General features: G+C 38.5%; 2 protein-coding genes and 1 non-coding gene across 9 annotated transcripts in view; 1 reads left to right on the top strand and 2 right to left on the bottom strand.

Moving 5' to 3' along the window:
* Positions 1–21,376, bottom strand: part of Raskol (raskol) — a 68,736-nt gene that overhangs the window by 45,494 nt on the left and 1,866 nt on the right. For 2 of the 5 annotated variants that reach the window (XM_064116434.1, XM_064116437.1), the window contains exon 1: positions 14,843–15,124. The exons of 2 other annotated variants lie outside the window; for them this stretch is intronic. In XM_064116434.1, the coding sequence (XP_063972504.1) occupies positions 14,843–14,891 (49 nt within the window). In that variant the 5' untranslated portion in view covers positions 14,892–15,124. Of the gene's footprint in view, positions 1–14,842; positions 15,125–21,376 lie in introns of those variants that run through there. One more of the 5 variants, XM_064116435.1, reaches the window with a different exon arrangement.
* LOC135161056 (U12 minor spliceosomal RNA) lies at positions 8,539–8,689 on the bottom strand. Its single transcript, XR_010298687.1, has one exon. It is a non-coding gene; the product is annotated as a U12 minor spliceosomal RNA (small nuclear RNA).
* On the top strand, positions 15,210–21,337 carry LOC135160197 (protein ROP). Of its 3 annotated transcripts, none has more exons than XM_064116491.1 (8): positions 15,210–15,296; positions 16,555–16,854; positions 17,497–17,600; positions 17,891–18,039; positions 18,192–18,407; positions 18,525–18,623; positions 18,681–18,888; positions 19,017–21,337. In XM_064116491.1, exons 1-8 carry the CDS (start codon positions 15,221–15,223, stop codon positions 19,665–19,667), a joined length of 1,803 nt encoding a protein of 600 aa, XP_063972561.1. In that variant the 5' UTR covers positions 15,210–15,220; the 3' UTR covers positions 19,668–21,337. The 3 variants fall into 3 exon arrangements, with proteins under 3 accessions (XP_063972561.1, XP_063972560.1, XP_063972562.1); XM_064116490.1 differs by lacking the exon at positions 17,497–17,600 and adding an exon at positions 17,015–17,118; XM_064116492.1 differs by lacking the exons at positions 15,210–15,296; positions 17,497–17,600 and adding an exon at positions 16,999–17,118 and having other exon boundaries at positions 16,647–16,854.

Below are 21,376 nucleotides of genomic sequence, written 5' to 3'. Positions count from 1 at the left end.
ATTAATGAGTGAAGTACAGTAATGCAGTATTGCCCACAAAGGTATATCTTGAAGTCTGCGTTGACTCCATTCATTATTTCCAGCGGTCACCCCTAAGTACCACATAATAATTATCCCTGCTCATCTCAACGTACAATCCCATACTAAAGAACCTCTAAATTTAAGAAAATGAATCATGTCTGGAGCTTCTCTTCATCTTTGAACTCATCAAGAAGATGCAATTTCATGATGGGATGAAATGAGAATTGTCGAGGAACAATGGAAGATGCAGAAGTCGAGGTAAGAGTACAAAAAGAAAATAAAAAGAAAAGTTAATATGATATCAAAACACGTTACCTATGGGACGTTGCGATCGTAAAGATTTAGGTCGGCTCTGAGGGGATACAAGACAGAGAGGAAAGCTGTGTACATTTGATAGGTCTCAGCATCTGCTGCAGCACAATCGGAAAAATCTTAACATTTTTATGCGTCTGTTGTGCCTCCAGGTGTGAGAAAATATGTCTCCAAGGTGGAGATCATTTTTTTAAAGGAAAAATGCGGGGAAAGTTTCCTGAGGTTGAGAAAAATTGAGGCGATAAATTATGGGGTGATTCGGAGAATGGAAAACGGTGAGAGTATTTGTCGATGATTTTAATCATGCAAAAAGTTTAGGGGGGTACTGATATTATTGGTTTTCTTGAAAAGTATCAATCAAATATTATTGGTGAGAGGCACATTCGATAAATCCGAAATTTATCGATGGAATTTTCAACATTAATGTTTATTAGAATATCTCTAACGAGCATCCAGGAAGAGTCAGAAAAATGATTTCGTAATGATTCATTGTCTATTCTCCAACTTAGTTGGAACCTAATGTCAATGCCGACAAATAACAGAGCAATGCTTTGTAGTGCATGCACTCATCTTACGGTTCTGCCATTAACCGCATTTATACGCGCAGCCAACCACGTAATTCATGATGCAGTTACAGAACATCTTGGTTTCATCCCTCACTGTATGCAACATCATGAATTTGCAACTTCCTTTTTCTTCATTCGAGAAACGAGTCCTAGAAGATGTGTTCATACACTGAGAGGCCATGTTCCAGTATTCCAGGATTGTTGGCCAAGTGTATCGGTGGACAAGGTCGACCAGCCTCACTGATGATTCCACGTTTGTTCCGTTACTTTTTGCCATATATTCACCCCTTCTTTTTGTGTTAAGGAATCAACACTCGGTGATGATTAGACTTGGCATCTTGGGCGTCATCACTCGTGGACCAGTGGAAGACTTGGCTGTATCGACATGATGGAGTACATCCTTACCAACATCATTGGAGATCTTCAGAGACTTTTACCGAGATATGATAAGTATATGTTGATAGTTCAATTACTCGAATGTTCCGAGAGATTATTAATATGAGCAGCGGACAAACGTTAATTACTCATTGCTAATGATGCTAGGCTTTCGGGGAATTTTATCAAGTAGTTAATTTTTTTCCGTTGATGTGGTACTCATTAATTGGATAAAATGGGTCGTCACGTAAACTTTTTCATGATAAATTTTCCGTTTTATTCATTGAAATTGATTTTCCATTTATACGCGCGAATTTACACGAAGAGTGGAAGTAAAAGGTTCGCCATATCGAGTTTTAGAGCTGAAATGTCCCAGGCCTTTCAACCAAGGGATTATTATTTATGATTTGTCGTTGGGTTGAACCGAAAGGGATTTTTTATGAATGAATATTGTATGGGGTTCTCTCGTTTTTCGGATTGAATTGAGGTAGAGGTTTGAGAGTAGGAAAAAGCCCGAGGATAACTGCTGGGGGAGCAATTCAGGGCTTTCTATTGAAGAAAATGAGGAAAATTGTTGAAGAATCGTACGATTGGAGGGGTTTGGCTGCAATAGATCGTGAGATTTGGAAGAATTTGGCCGTTGGGTTCTCCAAATATTTCTGATGCCATTTGCATATGACTCTGACATGATTCTGATAACATTTCGTTGGGGGAAATAACTTATTGGGAGGGGTTTGTGCGTCTTGTATACGACTTTCTACGTGAAAAATCAATCTTGGGGTGTTAGATTTACCTCCCCAGTTTTCTTACACTTCCTCTCGAGATAAATCCACGAAATGGTCAGAGAGCAGTAAAATCTTTGAAAACAGCCAGCGGGGGACTAGTTACCCAGGGTCTCCATTGAAAATCTCCGGTAAAACTTGCGATGCCAGAGGGATATAAATAAGCCTTTCCACCCCATTTATTTCACCGAGACATTGAGAATCCTAATTTTGATTCACCCTAAAAATACAAGTTGGAAATATAATTCGGGAAACTAAAGCACCTAGTGATTTACACCCCTCGAAAGCAAAAATATTTAAATCAGCAGACCAGAAAAACGCATGACGTATCACAAAAAAATTATTTTGTCATTTGTCTAAATTACTCTCCAATAGTGTCACTCCCATTGACACTAAAAAACAAATTACATTTCTACACATGAATGTGTATAAAATTTCTCCATTAGAAGAATGAAAATAAAAAAAAAAAAAACCATTGATTCCATAAAAATGAAACTTTCGCCACCATTTTACAGCATGTCCCATCAATTATCCAACTCATTCCCAGTAGAATTTAATCCCTTAATTGAGACACTGGCACATGCGAACATTTTTTTTTTTCAATTTCATCCCCTCCATTTATATACACACGTGTTATATATATTTTTTTCTGTTGTTGGAGGGCAATGGTTTTTCCCTAGCGCTGGTCGCATGGTGCGCACCGATGCAGGTGCAGACGACGCACGAGGGGTGGAGATGACAGTAGGGTGAAGGGAGTAGGGGGTAGAGTGGGTAGAAAAGCCCTCGGTCCGACGGGCATGAAAATTCTACACAGCCCCTGCCTCGCGGCTGTTTTCGCTCTGTTGCTGGCTGTTGCCGAGCGCTCATAAAACCTATGCACGGTAAAATACAGCTCTTGCTGAGTTTGTGGAGTACAGAAGCCGTGAGATATACTTTTTAGGGGTGGGGGTAGTGAAACGTGCACATTTGCAACTTGAAATAAAAATTTTATACTCAACTAGTTTTACGACCTTTTCCTCTATTTATTTTAATTAATCATTTTTCTAATCTACCATCAATACCTGAAAATCCGCCATTTCCAAAAAAAAAAAATCATCAACTAGTCCTCTGGCTGCGCACCAAAAACAAATAAATTAATATTAATTTGTGAAAAAAAATTAATATTGATTTATTTGCTACATAAAAACATGGGATGCATTAAAATATGAATTCTTCAACTGTACGTGAGCTTGCAAAAGCACTGGAATATATTTCCGGGATGAGAGATGCATCCAATGGACTAGTGGAGCGGGATGAAACGGGAGTAAGGGGCAAAGGGGGAGGTAATGGGTTGGAGGAGGGTTGTACAGATCAATCGCCAAGGGGATCATGAGGGAAAAATATGAAAGGAAGAGAGAAAAAAAGAGACTCATATCTGGCGGGTTGGGGCAGGCGCATGCTGGGGATGGTGATGCGGGGTGTGAGAAATAACGGGGGGGTATGAGAGCATTAGGGGAATGTCAACGTTTCGCTCTCCATTCCACCCCTAGGATCATCCCCTCATGATCGCTCCACTATGGTGAGTATATTTGAGATAAGGTGAGTTTGAAGGACGAGAAGTTGGAAAATATTTTCCCAAAGTTGATACCGTTGGTGGAGTGAGAGATAAGGAAAGGGGTGGAGAGAATATTCGGATAAATTACTGGATTGAGATTTTGGTGGAAGAAAATGATGCATTTGAATCTATCACTGGAGAGCATTTGAGTATTTCTATCGTAAAAAAAAAATCATAATTATTGCCTATCCTAGATCATAAATCATAGTACCCATTAGATTCGACCCTTCGAAAAATCCCCTACAGATTTACCCGATTATATTCCTCATTAGAATTGATGCTTTGTCCTCGTGTATCCCTTACGCAATAAAGATCTACCCGATTCCGGAGTACATGTTTCTCGGCCCTCATGAAACAGATCTCTACAGATCTGGACAAGATTATGTTTCCATTCGCATTTCTAACCGAAACATAACAATATTTTCCTCGCTTCAAATTTTTCTGCTCCTCTTACCCATATGAAGATAGAAATATTGTTTGTCTATCTTGATTGAAACAAAAGACAATCTCCTAATCTTGAAAAATATATGGTATTCTCTCACCGGACTTAAGAAAACCAAGTAACTTGGTAACTCTCGGGAAAATGAAACTGACGACTGAACAAACAAGATTATCCTCAAACTTGTTAACTGAAGTTGATGAAAATAATGCGATTGAATCTCCGCTCTTCATCTTTCCCATAAAAAGTCGCTGAACCGAAATTAATTTTATTAAAAAATCCAGAACTTTTCGGTTCTGGGAAATTCATCGCCTGAAATTAATTAAATGAAAATGCTCATTAAATCTAGGTTTTCTCGTCTCCGCAGCTTGATTTCTCATCTCAAACGGTTGTCGAACCACCTCTCGACAGGTGGAATTCACTGACAGTTACATTTTCTCGCTTTCTAATTTTCTAACCAGTCACAAAAAACCGAATCCCGCCCGTATTCCCAACTTTAACGTTCGCCATGTAAATACAATTACCGTAAATATAGAACAGCATTATACAATTCAAGGCCAAAAAACAGATGAACATATAAGTATAAAAAACAGGTATTATTGCATTTCGCGTTCATTAAAGCGCCAATTCGATACGCGTAACGATAATCCGAAGGCTATCGAAATCTAATCTCCATAAGTCGTAAGGCTCCCCGAGGTGTCACGTTCAAGCCCAACTCTCTCCCTTTCATTCTACTTTGTCACGTTTTCGTGTTTTGCACAACGGCTTTTTTTTTATTGTCCCAGATTCCTCGTCATCGGTGGTGCGCGATGAATCATCGGGTTTGTTGCAGAAAGTAGAGAAGTGGCTTACCTCGGTTTGTTTAACCATGAGTCATCTCTGTTGACCCGAGGTGGCAATTGTCTTTTGAAAACACGGTTGTTTTTTGGAGAGATAACATAAACCTGACGGCGATACCGTTAGCGGAATGAAAGTTGTTTATGGTGGAGTGTTCAAGGGCGGTGTGAGGAGATCACGGCTAGTGATGAGCTCACCTGACACTTTCAGCAGTTGGACAGGTGGAACGTGTGGGGAAAATAATTATTTCTTGTGGGGTCGGTGACTAGATTGTGAGAAGGGTTCTGATTGCCAGTGGCGTGAGAAATTTCAGCTGCTGAGATTATTGAAAAAGATGATTGAACAATAATCAGTGTCCCTTGAAAATGTGCACAACTGAAACCTACAGAATTAACAACCCGTCTCCGGGTGTAGTCATTGGAGTGACCATTTTGTCATCACCTCAGCATCATCAGAAAGTAATGTATTCATTCACCGAGTGAATGGTGCAGTGTAGTTGGATCCAAAACTTTAAAAGGTACTGAAGTACAAAGAAAATGAAGAACTATATTGGAAGGATGCAGGCACACAAGCAGACTTCCATCGGAAATTCTCCTGGCCATTCAGGGGGAGATGATTTCATTTTCGTTGGACGGTCTTCCGGACATTGGGGTTTTCGCAGTTATTTGTCTTTTATTGATTAAACCTCATTTTCTCCTTCATCCGGCTACTTTCATTGGTGGGATTGGATGGATAAGATGGTCTCCAGCTTCTTCACTCAGTCGAAATATCTGTATCGAGACGAAAGAGGAGGATAAAGGTGAGACCGTACTGTCTCGGATACTGTCTATCGACCCGAGGGGGCTCTCTTCTCCCTTCCCAGGATAGTTTTCGTACGTGAACGGCAACTGCCATAGACATGGCTCACTGACCATTCCCTCTCATTCATGTGGAAATGAATTATTGAATCCTTTGAAGTTGAGAAAGTTGCGTAATTACATGGGGACAATTGCACCGGCAACTTCAAGTTCTCGGAAATAATAGGATTATTAGTAATTGCCAATTTCGAAAAATGAAAAAGTAATGGGAAAGTGAAAGGCACCTGACCATCAAAGCACCGAGAATAAGTTCATTTTTAGTCACAGGGTAAAATGGATTCCACGCTAGTATTGAGGAATTTTATCATCTTAGTCTCCTATCTAATGGCACCAACAGATTAGTAAAATTAATGAATGAAAAGAATTATCACAAAATAAAAATTATTCTCTGAGATAGTGAGGCTATTTATAAAGCTAATCATCGCATTCACTGGACAATTGCTCCAACTCAGTCAACCTCTCACTGATAATTGGAGTGCTAACAATCGTCAATTTAGAAAAATGAAAAAATCATGAGAAAGTGAAAGGCAACTGATCGCTGAAATTCTGAGAACATTTCCGTTTTAAGGCACTGCTATTAAACCCATTATGAAAAAACCCAATGTTCAATCTTGAAATATTTTTCATTCATATAAAATGGGCCCTACTTCAATATTCGCTTCTCCCAAATGTCTACCATCAGTCAATTAAAATTAACAAATTCCAGACAAAAATCTTGAAATGAAACCAATTCCTTGAGATTGTGAGCGTTTGATAAAGTTTATCATCCCATTTACCGGACGTACATATCCTCAGTACCTGAACCGGAGGAACGTAATATACCTGCCGGACGTAGGTAAACCGTGGGAACGAACACCTCAGAACTAACTGAGACTTGTCTTTTCCTCACTGACCTCTCTTGCTTCACAAGTTTTATATAGTTACGCAATAATACCTGACCTCTCTTGCACGCGATTCATACCATGTGGATTGTATTCCAGGGGCTTTTGTTTTCTTGTTTTAATATACTTCCACCTTAAACAGGGGATGTCATTGTAACAAATGCAATTGAAGGCAAATTGCCTATCTCTGTCTCATTAGTCGTAATTTAACAATGTTTGGCGATTGATGCGTAATGACTTATAAATATCGATGAAAGAAACGTGCGGTGGCTTCTTCACTATTTGATAAAGAATTCTATTACTTCATTCACGACGGAATAATCAATTTTTTATGCGGTCTGAGACTTATAAGGAAGTGGTGGAACTTATCTTTGATGATGTAATTTATCGCTCGTCAAACCTTTTGGTGTCGAGGTTTCAATTATTTTAAAATTGTGTTACTGAATAGAAGGCTCCAAAAACCCAGGAATTCCTCTTAGAATTCATATGTATGTTAGATCATCGTATTGAACGCATACTAATTCATAATTTTAAACATTTCCCTTGTATACATTTTCCATTGACACTTCATTATGAACTCCATGTGAGGGGATTGCATTTGTCTCCGTGTCAATCATAAATGTCCACAACAGAACTGAGTAAAACTATAAATATGCAAATCACAGATTAACTAATTTTAAAGTACACAGGTTTAAATAACCACGCGAATATTGTGGCGAGAAATTTGATGAAACTATCAAGTAATTTTTACTCATATTTACACCGACACCGACATCAAATATTCACATATAATACCACAAGTGGTTCAAAATTATCGAATATTTCCCGATAGATTCGTTGCAAACAAATGAAGGAGTCAAGTTTTTCAGGCTAAAAAATCACGAGTGCGAAGCACGAGTGATTTTTCCTGAAAAACTTGACGACTTCATTTGTATGCAGGGAACCTAGAGGGAAATATTCTATAATTTTGAAGCTCGAGTGGTATTCAGGGGATTATTTTTCCTATCCAAATTTCGGCCAAGAGAATTGTGCCATGACATGAAAAGAGGTTTATTTGGTTAAGTGTCGTTTGTTTACCAAAATATTCAAAAAATTATCGCTGATATTCGAGGTAGGCTATACAAAATATCAACAAATGGTGCAATTCTATTGGCTGAAATTTGGGTGGGAAAAATAATCAATAAAATCCAGCTGTGGAGCAAAATACTATCCCCATCCACCACAATTCACCTTCTTTCTCTCAGCCAAGATTACAAAGAAGTGCAAAAAAACAATAGGAACAGAAAAAAAATTCCTCCAATTCTGTGAGTCGACGGATCATTATATCAGTGCATAATACATGAAAAAAATCCCGCGTTTAATCCTTTGAAGGGAGATAGAGCGAGAGAGCATAAAAGACCCCGTGTGCAATAATTCACTTCCGTAATAACTTTCTCTCTCACGAGCGATAAGAATAAAAAAAAGACGGTTGGGTTGCGCAAAGTGCTCTTTTACGAAAGTCTGGGGTAAAACTCTGGATGCATACATTATTACTAACACTAAACGCTCTGTGCCCCGAAGCCAGAATGGTCTCTCTGAAGGTCGGTTAAAACAATGTCTCCAATGTGTTCACAATGTTTTTTTCCCTTATGCCACTGTTTTTGCAGGACAAAGGGAGAATTTTAATTGCAACGAAAAACAATATTCGAAGGGCAATGCACTCGTGAACATATCCCCATTGGACATGTAGAAAAAATTTCCGTAGCAGACATATTAAACAAATGGGAAAAAATGGAGTTATGAGTCAGTCTCTAATGGAAAAACCTTCTTACAATTCTAGAATCATTAGATTTTATTATAAAATAAAATGAGAACCATTTTAATGATAATTGATTGGGGTAGATCGCTTCACCTGACCGCTCGAAAAAGTAGTTCGATCAGTCCTGGGACGACCTGTACCCCTGCAAAAATATGGTCGCTTAATTATTTAGCATAGCTAAGCGTTACCAAAGCTTTATATTTTCCTTACTCATTAGTTTAAGGCACAAATTAATCTCCACATGAGGTCAGACTTATAGAACCCTGGGGTTAGTATTCACTGGTGAGAAAGATAAACGACGCGTCGCCACCTGTTGTGCTGGTAGTGCAATTATTGATCATGTCCATCGATAGCAGAAATTTTAGAAAATGCAAAAATTTCAATTTCAAAGTGTAAACTTCTCTTTTCATTTTACTTGAGTGGATTATTTCTCTGAACGTAATCTCATAGATTTCATCGTATCCATTAGTTTTACCGCAGAATCAGTGACGTAATAATTTTATGGATCTTGCATTGTACAAGAAATTGTTTTATGGATTTGGTTCGGGATTGGAATGACTAAAGCCGAAAAAAAACTAGAGTAACCCCTAGGTAAACGATGGCAAAAAAAAATTGCAGATAAATTGCGGCAATAAGATTATCTCTCCTAGTGGCACCTGTATTCATCAGAGCCCCTAGGTGGGGCAACTGTTCCCTAATGATGTCATTATACCTCGATAAACGCTTTACAACGATATTGGTGTTGTTATCATTGCCGACAGGCCATTAAGTCCTACCCTCCCACACCTGTCACAGAGTCCGTCTATTTTTGTCCCTCGCACCCGAATATTGAAAATAGTCCTTGTCATTGACGACCAAGATTTACAATGTTGAAATTACCTGGGTGCAAAATGGGATACTATTCTACCCGACTTCATGAGAAAATTGACAGTTTCTTTTATTCAACACTCTACCCACGTAGAACAATATCTGTTAATAATTTTTTTTTTAAGTCGCATTTCGAATCAAGATACCCATTTTTCTTTATTACGCAACATTCATTCATTCACTCTCACTGATAATCTAAATAAAACATCTAAATAAAACATGGAGTCTGCATGGACCCCAGTGAGTGACTCTCGCCTAGAGGTGATTTTTTTCTCCCTTTCATTTTTTTTTACTCATTCTTTTTCCGAGTCGAACGAGGACAGAGCGATGGGGGTGAGCAATGGAAAGGGTCGGTGTGGGAGACTGAGGGAGGAGTGATGGTACTGAAAGAAATGGGGAGAAAAGCGGCCAGGCGGCTACAGAAGGGAGGGTGATGCTGGGGAAAATATCGATTGCTCTAGCACCCCCGAGCACTGTGAGAAAGCCCTCTTCGTGAAACTCCAATGGTGTTCAGGGATTTTCGGGTGAAAGAGAGGGTGGTACAGATCGACTCATCTGTTCTGTTGTGTTTTAAGCGGAAAGCGGGGAGGTTAATGAGGGTCGTTACGGAGTTTATATTAATGTTGCGTCACCAGGAAAGCTTGGGGCGGGGAGAGGAACAAATCCAAATGTTTGCATTAAATCGAGAAAAAAGTTCTTCATAGAATTGATAGAAATAGTCGTGATTGGAAGTATTGGTCATTAACTCATTTAGCTCTAAAAATTTGCCCGATCGGCAGTGGGATCCCTTTGGACATTTCTGAAAAATTAATAAGCAAGAAAAAACGCAGGTCATGACCGCAATTCCCCCTAGTACTTCTCTCGTAATCCAAAAGACCAATTTTAATCTCGAAAAAAAAGTTCCTATTGAAATTATAATTGTCATGGGGCAAAATGGTTTCTGTGTCGAGGGGGCTTTGAGCCGGAAATTTCCCAAAGCGAGGAATTCCCTATGTAGCGAGGTACCTTCCGATCCCATCTGCTAGAAAAAGTACCTGAGAGAATTTCGAGATGAAGATTAGAGAGATCAGAGGGCCTGAACAGCAAAAAATACTTTGCTCCTCCTTTGTGTGAATTTCCGGAGATTTTGAGTGGAACGCACACTCCGTTGCGCTCCAAGATTCCACTTTTTGGTGGCTGCTAGAAATGCCGAGGAGACGAGCCAAACGATCCTAGACACGCAAACACGAAGTAAAATTGTAGGAACCTTGAGATTCTTGAGATTAAGGCAACTAATCGGAGATGAGATTTGCTCATTTCTCTTAGATTTTCCATTTTTTCCGGTTCATTTTATTTTTCATTATTTGAAATAGGAAAGGAGTGGGAATTTTCTATTAATAGAAGGAAAAATTCAATTTTCTGAGAAGTCAATATTGTTCAAATGACGATGAATCAACCGGAAGTGATGACACATCATCACCATGAAAAGAATCGAATTATAATCAGCAAATAAACTGATGTAGAATAATTGGCATAAGCCTACTCGATTTCGACACCTTTCACGTAAATAAAAAATTTGAAAAAGTTCTATTAGATCGACGATTGTCCAAAATTAATTCTTCGAGTCATTGAAATTCCTAACATCTCAGCACTCCCCGTAACTATCAATTATCCTCTTTTTTTTATGTAATTCTCATTACTCCGCTTGTATAACGGTTTTAAAAACCGCTCACCAAGCGTAAGCGCAACGACATAACATCCTAAACGCGAATTCATGTTGGAATGAAAGCAAAAAAGAGGCCCGAAACAAAGAGACACGGACAACAAAAATGACATGAAGAAGAGGATGAAGATAAAAAAAAAATAGGGGCTGGAGGGGGAGTGGGGTATGAGTCGAAATGTACGCGCGATTCGTGTCACGCATTCCGCTCACGCTTCCTGGGACTGAGTATACAGGAGTGAATGTCAAAATGTCTGTGTACACGTCTAGATACCTTGCCCTTTAGCTAGGCGCGTATCCGGTGCTCGTCACATTTTCATGAACAAATACAGGATTTTATTTGAAATGAAGAGAACGACTTTTTGCACCACTTTGAGATTCGCCTGATTTTTTTGGGGCATCGAGGAAGTCGTCTACTGATTTATATGGTCTAAATAATGTAGTAAAATTTTAATTATATAAAATGAGTTATTCAATCATTCGGAATAAAGCTTCTGTTTAAAGCATGAAATCATTTCATTTCAAATTTCTGTAGAAGTTATATTGTAAGGGTTAAAGTGCTCCGAAAACTCTACTGGAAAAAAAAAAACAAACAGGGAGAGAGTGTAATAACCCTGAGGTATTTCTCTCAGCTTAAGATATTTACATTATGATTTTCGAGACCAGTGAGGTGATGGATATGTAAAGGTCAAAACACGATGAATTCCCACTGCTGGGAATACTGACTCTCCACGGATTTAAAATCACAAATTGTAAAGTTGGAAATACATGTCTAATGTACACGTATGTAACAATCACGTGAAATACAATACCACAATAATAAAAATGTCACCAGCTCTCACTCATAAACAGAAACATGAAGTACTGAGCGCCAAATAAAAGAAGTACACTCCATGATACTCATACCCGGAATTATTCTTCCGACAGTTCTGGGAATCCGGCGAAAGGAAACAATTGAAAAAAAAAAAACTTCACCACCGACAACAATAAAATTCGTGCATATTCCCGAGTATTAAAACTCTCCCCTAACATTCGTTATGTATCAAGACATCTCAATTCACGGTCATATAACAACGTGGGAGCAATTCTACCGGCCCATGGCATTGAAGTATGAGGTTGCCATAACTGTAAAACTGTACGGAGTATAACCGTAATACCCCTTTTGCCTATAACCACGTCATGTGTCCGTCTGCAATTGTGTAAACAAGCGCCACAGGAAAAAAAATCGTCTTCACATTTGACATTCTCGCTTTTTGCAATTCTACGGTACAACTCAACAAATTTCCGCCTCCAAACTGTTGAACATAAATAATGTCTCATTACGTGAAGCTACCGTCCAAAAGACGGTGTCGCGTCTCAAAATATTTTTACCCATTGATAAATCTCGCAAAAATGCAAATATATAACATCGACATTAACTGAAAAAATTTCAACTGAATAAATCTCTCGGCATTATTCAAAAACTCACTTCCACTTGATTCCACAATCATAATTTTAGCATACCTAACGCATCCCTGAATATGCGATGTATTTGATTGATAAATTCTCGTCGAGTTTGTGCTTGGTAATGCAATATGGAAGGGACCGTCAAGTGGTGGGGAAGCGAATAGTGAAGGTGTACATGGGTAAAACGAGCAAAGGACAGGAAAGCCGCAGCACGTGAATGGAATTTTGTTTGACAGACGAGTGGTTTTATATTTTCGTCGCAGGTGCCCCAGCCGCCCCATTGTAATCCTCACCTGACCCTTTTTTTCGTCATCACTCCCCCCAGTTATATCTAGTGCATGGAGACTCGCCTGCGCTAGCCGAATGTCACTGTATCTATTTACACCCTGTTATTTTTGGCTTTGAAAATCGATAAATCATTGGACGGCTTCCGGAAGAATTATCGCGTTTTTCCGGAGAAGTGAGAGTAGATGAATTTCTTGGTAAGTAATGAGGCAAAATGGACATAATTATGGCTTCTTAGATCGGGTATTTCCGCACGTTTTTAATGGCCGTCACGTCATCCATTCGTTTTCCTGCATTACCAGTGATGTTGCAATTATGGTAATTATTTAAATTTTAATTTTACGGTAACTCTATGGTCTTTATGGTAATTATTCATTAATGATATGTAGGAGGAATTTTGGGCAATAGTCACATGCATCGGAAGATGATAACTCCAGTGCCGTCTAACCGACCTGTTCGACCTATAGATCACGTTATCATGTCAATATTTTTGGAAAGATAAATGCTGTAGCTTCAATCCTATACTTTTAAAATAATTTTCCCTCTAGCGAAAATTATGATAGGATTGGTATCGCGTGCTCCTTTGATGTCGTAAAATAAATTGAAAATACGAAATCCAAATTTAATTTAAAAGTGTGGTTGAATGAAGATTAATAAACAGCAGTAATTTCGGTGCTCAAATGAATTTCCGTTAATCAAAAAGCATTGAGTCGGTTACAAAGTGGAGCAGAGAAGTCGTCGGGTGTAAAAATATCTGACGAATAGGAGCGGGTATTTAGGATACGCAAACCGAAAGACGAGTATACGAGGAGAACGTGCCTTGGCGCACGACGCAACTCTGAATGAGCTATTTACCTACGAAAAAAGACAGAAAAAAAAAACAAAAAAAAAAGACAAATCGAAGAGCAAGGAGAAAAATGTCTCCACCCACTCGTCGATAATTCCACCGTTTCATTTGGATTTGATATGGTAAAAGGCCAAGGTCCGCTTTTTTTTTCTAATTCATTTTCATCTCTTTTTCCCTTCAAGACGCCCAAGCACTCGCTCCTCATGATTTATTCATCGATTTATTATCATCTGCCTCCTCTGCCTTTTGCAATACCATTACCATTACATCCATGACCATTACCTTACTACCTAATTTTTTTTATTCAAACAAGAATGGAAGGATGGAGAGGGGGGTACACGTGCACGGGATAATTCATCCTCAATATATTAAGATATTGCTGGAATGCAAAAAACTGCGATAACAATTGCATTATCCATCGAAATGATTATTCACGAATACGTAACCCGAGTTCGACGCCCGATCGATCATAAAGTCGCAATAATCAATCGACCCGCAGTGCAACAGTGCACTGCATAACACTTTCCCATTCTGTGCTGATAAAATTCTCTCTAGTTTTCTCACTCTATCCTCACACCGGCGAAAAATAAATAAAAATCCAATGAGTAAAACCTCAACTGAAACGTAAACGTACAAGTGTTCGATGTATTCTTGACCCGAACTGTGTAAACAACGTTTGAATTCAGGTCGAAAGCTTCAAGCACGTGTCGACGCATCGTACTCTCCCTTTTTAACTCGTTTTTCACAAAAAAAAAACCCCAAGAATTTTAAAATCGAGAGGAAATCCCACGATAGCCTACCAACAAAGAGACATCATTTCCCCACCCACAATTTCGCGAATAGCTCGGGAACGGAGACACCTAGATCCCTAGAAAAACTTCCATTAGAAAGCGGGAAAACAATCCGATGACAATGACCGGGCTATAAATTCAATTTGCACCAGCTCTGGTCCAACCTCCGCCCCCCCCAAAAACCGCTTTCACAGCACGACCTTTGCTGCACCGAATTTTCACAATTCCCGGTGAAAAATGGGTTTAAGACAAAGGATTTCAATCGAAAACATTTACGCTTTGTAACTGACGCCATTAGTACCTGCCTATCAACACTACGGGTGGGGGTTACGCTTTGCGTATGACGCCCCAAAAATTCGCCAGCCAAATATTTGTATTTTCGCAAGTACGGGTTTTCTTCACCTCCCGGCGTATTTTCACGACAAAATATGCACGAGGTACTTACCACAGACATTGAGCCATCCCTCGACCCTGCACGGATATTCCAGCTTCATCTTTTCTCTCGCGTAATCCCGAATTATCCTCAAACACTGCTAGTATCACTGTACAAATAAACACATCACTGAGTTTACTCTTGAAATAAATACATTCCCCTCACATTTCATCAAAAATAAATCACTCCCCAAGTTCACCCCCGTCGACACGTGAATGCCACTGGCAAGTGTCGTCAAGTCCCGATAAATAACGAGCGACACAATATTAACGGATGGAGCGTTTCACGCAAACTGAAAATAAAATTCCGATCGGCGCGAGGCGAGGCCGGGCAACGGACGCTCATCCCCACTTATTCCACAGTTGCGCGCGCAGCTGGGAGGAGGTTACGATGCCATCTGCTTGTCGTTTTAAAAGGTACTTATTGAGTACTGTCAAAATGGCGCTCAAAGCACAAGTCGGTCAAAGTGAGTCCAATAATTATTTGTTGTTTTTTGTGGTTTAATTAGCGTTTTTAATTTATCCCTGGAGTCCGGAGAATTCTGTTACAATCAGGGCATGTCCGGTGCGGGAATCAAGGGCCCTGAGAAGTCAGACAAGTTTTTTTCAGACGATTTGGGGGCGGACGATGATCTCATCGACCACTTGAACGTACACAGTAATCAGGGAAATGTCAATTTTCCAGGAATTGTCAAAAGAGACCTGCGATTATTGACATAATTGGTGGAGACTGAGGGGATAGAGAGTAGGAGGGAAGACGCCCCTTCCCGCAAAGAGGAAAGATTTAATTATGTGAACATGACGGGATATTTGGATTTTTTAAGGGGGTTTTTAATCGAAATTCAACATTTTGAGAAGGATTCTGCAATTTTTGAGGGACATTTGACATTTGGGAGATTAAGAAATATTGTGAAATCATAAAGTAGTTGTTGGAATTGTTTTCGTAAGTGGTCAGCATTTTCTTGACTTCTTGTATTTAGAATTTTCCATTCTCGACGTTGAGATGGATCAGATAATTCTTCAGGCCCCCGGACTGACACCAGAGTGTTTACAAATATTGTGGAGTGATGAGAAAGTGCTTCAGAATTCTTCTGGAAATTTTTAGATGATTATTTTGATTTTTTGACAATGTCCTGAGATTTAGGGCGTAATTTTCTATTCTCAGATGACATTAAGGGTCGCTACTGGCCTTTGAGTTTTCGAAAACACCCAGAACTGATCATTTGAATTTTTATATATAAATTCCAGAAATTGAGGGCGGAAAAGTTAGTTTCTCCTTGCGGACACATTCTAGTTGTATATCCTAGACTCATCCACGTGGGAGTAATAAGCCAGGATTTCAACTGGAATTGATCACGAATTTTTTATGTAATTCAATTTTTAACGAAATGAGTTTGGTGAGGGTTTTTCTTGTTTTATTACGCAGAGGTTCTTTAATGGTCTTGTGGGCGCGAGGGCAAGGGGGCTGTTTTGAGGCATACGTGACTGTCTCGTCGTGACGTCATTGGATGAAAAGGCCGATCAATAAGTGGGAAAGCGCCAAAGATTTGAGAGCAACTGATATTTTCTTCTGCGAATTAATAACCGTAAAATCCTAATATCTTAAATAGGAATTAGAAGCAACATCAAGTATTTAAGCGAGAGAATAACATGCTGTGTTTCTCCTCCTCCTCCTCCTCCCCCCCTCAAAGCTCAAAGCATTGAATAATTATATTTTCTCCTTAGAAATTATGAATGAAGTCATCAAACAGAAAAAAACAGCCAAAGCAGGAGCGGTGGAGTGGCGGATCCTGGTGGTGGATCAATTGGCAATGCGAATGGTATCAGCATGCTGCAAAATGCATGACATAAGTGCTCAGGGAATAACTCTAGTGGAAGACATAAATAAGAAACGTGAACCGCTACCAACGATGGAGGCCGTTTACCTCATCACACCGTGCAATTCATCTGTACAAAAATTGATTGATGACTTCAGTAATCCAACGAGAACTGTCTACAAAGCTGCGCATGTTTATTTCACTGAAGGTAAAAAGGCAACCAATTTTCCAATGGTCAAAATATTTCCGGACACAAGATTATTGCCAATTTTTCTTAGATAATTCCCTCACTACGATTCTCATTTTTTCCTCGTTGACTATTTCAACTATTTTGATCTTCAATTTTGTTCAGTTCATCCTATTTTCAGCCTGTCCCGACGACATATTCAATGCTTTGTGTAACTCCCTGGGTCCAAAACAGATAAAAACACTCAAAGAAATCAACATAGCGTTTATTCCATACGAGGAACAGGTAAAATTAATGAAAAGACGGAGAAATCATTGTGATGTGAAAAAAAAGTGCATCTGTCTCTGCTATCAGTATTTTTCAATCCTCCCATGTTCCTGTTTACTAACCAAATTCACGCTGAATTCAAATATACAATTCTGCATCAAAATGAATTGAAGACGTATTTTTTTTGTTACAAATGATCTAACAATGAAAATGTTTCACGAACGGCTGAGTTTGAGGAACCTTCTGAATACGGTTTCTTAATCTCAGGCCAGAACTAATGGCTTTCATAATTTTAATGCCGAATTTCAACTTCTTGGATTTTCATATTGTGTCATCGTTTTCACTTGCACATGACTAACAAATAAAAAATATAAATCCAATGCTCGCACGAACCAGTATGCCCGGAGGAGCTCTTCAATGATCTCTGCAAGTCAATAGGAGCTAGAAAGATTAAAACCCTCAAAGAGATCAACATTGCATTTCTTCCATATGAGTCTCAGGTGATGAGAGAAAACTAAATTATTTAAAAAATATCTAGAACTATTTACATTCCATGAAGTGACTATTGGAGATCATATTGTTATGTTTGTGCATGTTCTTTGAATCAGTTCACTACTTTGTCAAATAAAAGTGTTAATTTCTTCATCTTTTGTGGAGCTTTAGAAATTAGTGTGTTGCACTTTTATTTTTCACTGTGGGTTCAATCGTCTTGAATCATGCTTTTCTGGCCTTCATTGCTATTATAACTCTTGAAAAATAACAATGATTGATCCAATATTGTTTTTCGAAGGTTTTCTCATTGGATTCACGCGAGACCTTCGCATGTTTCTACAACCCCTCATTTATAAATCTGCGCAATGCAAATATGGAGCGAATTGCAGAGCAAATAGCCACCCTTTGTGCCACCCTAGGGGAGTACCCATCAGTGAGATACCGAAGGTAATTAATAACTCCTCAAATGAAATCAATAAACCCTGAAAATTTCTTCAGTACTTTTGAAAAATTTTCATTACTCTCTCAGAAAAATAAAAACGTTATTAGATCATCTCTCTGGCGAATTTTATGAGGTATAATAACGCTAAATTTTTTAGTGACTTCGATCGAAACGTGGAGCTCGCACAGATTGTCCAACAGAAGCTGGACGCCTACAAGGCTGATGAGCCAACAATGGGTGAGGGGCCTGAAAAAGCACGATCCCAACTTTTGATTCTCGACCGAGGTTTCGACTGTGTTTCACCTCTTCTGCATGAGCTTACGCTTCAAGCTATGGCTTATGATTTGCTTGACATCGAAAATGATGTTTATAGGTAATAACATAGTCTTTTTAATATTTCCCGGTCAAAAAGGTAATCGTGGACGTGTGATTAACTTGATTAACAAATACATTGAAAGTAAGACAATAATGAGATTATTTTCTGTTTTAGATATGAAGCAACCCAAGGGCAAGAAAAGGAAGTCCTATTGGATGAGAATGATGAATTGTGGTTGGAATTGAGACACGAACACATTGCTGTCGTTTCAAAGTGAGTAAAAAAACAATAATCATATAGAATGAGAAGCATAAACCAATTGTCTTACAGCAAAGTGACGAAGAATCTTAAAAAATTCACCGACTCCAAACGAATGCCTCAAGGGGATAAACAGAGCATGAGAGATCTCTCTCAGATGATCAAGAAAATGCCTCAGTATCAGAAGGAGCTCAGCAAATATGCGACTCATCTCCATCTTGCCGAAGATTGCATGAAGCGTTATCAAGGGAGTGTTGACAAGCTATGCAAGGTCGAGCAGGTAATTATCGTTTTCCTATAACGAACATGGGGAATTTTTCCCAAAAAGTTACTATCGTCATTTGCGTGTAAAATTGAAGAAAAGAACCCTGCATATTGGAGAATGCTAAGCATTTGAAATCGTTTTAGGACTTGGCAATGGGCACAGATGCAGAGGGTGAGCGTATAAAGGACCACATGCGCACCACAATCCCAGTCCTTCTAGACCAGACAGTTACCAATGTCGATAAACTTCGTATAATATCCCTCTACGTTCTCTCAAAGAACGGAATAAATGACGAGAATCTAAGTCGCCTCATTCACCATGCACAGGTGTCTCCAGACGACAAGCAAACCATTCTGAACATGGCTCATCTTGGAATTAATATCGATGGAAAAGGAAGAAAGCCTTATCAAGTTCCACGTAAGGAGAGAATTACAGAACAGACGTATCAAATGAGTCGTTGGACTCCTGTAATTAAAGACATCATGGAAGATGCCATTGAGGAAAGATTGGATTCTAAACATTTTCCATTCTTGGGCGGAAGAGCTGCTAGCTCTGGATATGCTCATGCTCCTACTAGCGTGAGATATGGACACTGGCATAAGGACAAGGGTCAGGCGACAATCAAAAACGTCCCACGATTAATTGTTTTTCTCGTCGGTGGGTTGTGTTTCTCAGAGATACGTTGTGCTTATGAGGTCACTAATGCCGTTAAAAATTGGGAAGTCATTGTTGGATCATCTCACATCATAACACCAAAGTCTTTCTTGTCAGACTTGAGCAAAGTCCACGTCTAAGCTCTCAGGAAAATTAAAAAAAGAAAACAAATTGAAAGATGGAAACTTGACTGAAAACAATATTAATTCCCCCGAGTTATGCAATACGCAGGTCCGGACGCCTCGGTAAACAATAAGGTGATGAAGTACTGTGAATTATCGATTGTATGTCAATTCAGCGTTAAAACTGCAGATAATTCACTGTAGCATTCTAATAAGATTTAAGATAATTCGTTAAATAAAAAGAAATGAAGATAATTAATCAATTAAATCCCTCCGTCTGAGGGTCACGAGGATCAAGTGCCTGCGAGATTTGAACATCCGAATTTTCAAAATTTGTTAATCGAAGTCGAAAGAAATGCATCACTTGATTTCCAGAGACATTTCCTATTCTGAATGCTATTGAGCAATTCATTTTGTTCCTCCGGCTATGAAATCCTTAATATCTCAATGAAGAATTAATTAAACCTATCTCTATAGTGTTCTCCATCGACAAACTCTCCAGATAAAAATATAAAAAATTCTGAAGATGCTAACTCGGGTCATCCAATTACCATGATTCACCAACAAAAATTGTAAAAAGTATTCGTTATTTATTTAAAAAAACAATACATTGATCTTGCTCTCACGATTACCCAAGATCGATAAAAGTGAACTATAAAAAGTAGAAAATCCAGTATAATTAAATTGATTGATGATAAAGAATCATATTCACACTAAAGAGAAATCAATAAGAGTGCGTATGCAGTATTAGCGTGCGAAATGCTTCAACTCACTGATTCGTAGCTTTACAATCACTTAGATAGAAATGCGTAGAAAATCGAACAAAGACGTAAATCAGTCAACTAAATTAACATTTGCCTTCGAAGTAATTATAAATATAGTATTAATTACTTCCATTGAATCTTGTTGTATTAACGTTTGAAATATCTGGATTTTATCTCTGTTTAAATGATAATACATTCCGTAAAAGCACTTGTCTGTCCTTCATGATTTATTCAATGACGAAAGCACTCATATCAAAAGGGAAATACACTCATTATTAATGGAGTTACCATACTTAAAAGGACGTTAAGTAGTTGTAGAAGAGATTAAGAACTTTATTTATAACTTTTCCGACGACTTCATTCAGTTCTTTGCAAATATTTCGAGAAGAATTTGATTTAGAAAAAAATAGCCAAACCCATTTTGTGTGCAAATATAAATTGCTCACGAATCAATGACATTTTGCTCTTTTCCTAGAGAGATAATTGCAAAGGAACCTACGAGTAAATTTTTCAAGTATAAGATGAAAATATTTCTTTCTATTCATTATAAAGGAATAATGATTACAAAAATTTATTTGAAAAATGATAGGAAGAAGTTCTGAAGTCAATGGAAGTATGCCTGCTACCTTCTTATCGTTCGCAATACCATAATTAATAAATGAAACTATTGATGAATACTACAAAACGTTGTCGTTGAACTAGCGGAGATTACGAGTAGATTTGCGATGTTTATAATGTATCAAATGGATGTACGTAGTTTTTAAAAACGAGAGTGATATGGGGCAGTAGGATGACGACAATGGCCTATGTATTACCGTCGTTGAATACTTCATTAAAAATCTTTAATTGTGTATAAATTTTCATTTAGTCCAATTCTGTGCAGTTGACGAGTTGAATAAATTAATTTTGTCTTGAAAAATGAAATTCGCCATTGTATGGCTGCTAAGAAAATTATTTACCTAA

The sequence above is a fragment of the Diachasmimorpha longicaudata genome, chromosome 3 (genome assembly GCF_034640455.1).
Source record: "Diachasmimorpha longicaudata isolate KC_UGA_2023 chromosome 3, iyDiaLong2, whole genome shotgun sequence".
Taxonomy (NCBI): Eukaryota; Metazoa; Arthropoda; class Insecta; order Hymenoptera; family Braconidae; genus Diachasmimorpha; species Diachasmimorpha longicaudata.
The sequence above is the reverse complement of the archived record's forward strand: the minus strand, read 5'-3'. Positions and strand labels throughout refer to the sequence as shown.

Bases quoted from the DNA above. Each gene is read 5' to 3' on its own strand.
- LOC135160197 (XM_064116491.1), top strand. From the start codon at position 15,221: ATGCCATCTGCTTGTCGTTTTAAAAGGTACTTATTGAGTACTGTCAAA. The intron at 18,040-18,191 runs GTAATTAATAAC...TAAATTTTTTAG, and splicing joins CCATCAGTGAGATACCGAAG to TGACTTCGATCGAAACGTGG. The intron at 18,889-19,016 runs GTAATTATCGTT...AAATCGTTTTAG, and splicing joins AGCTATGCAAGGTCGAGCAG to GACTTGGCAATGGGCACAGA.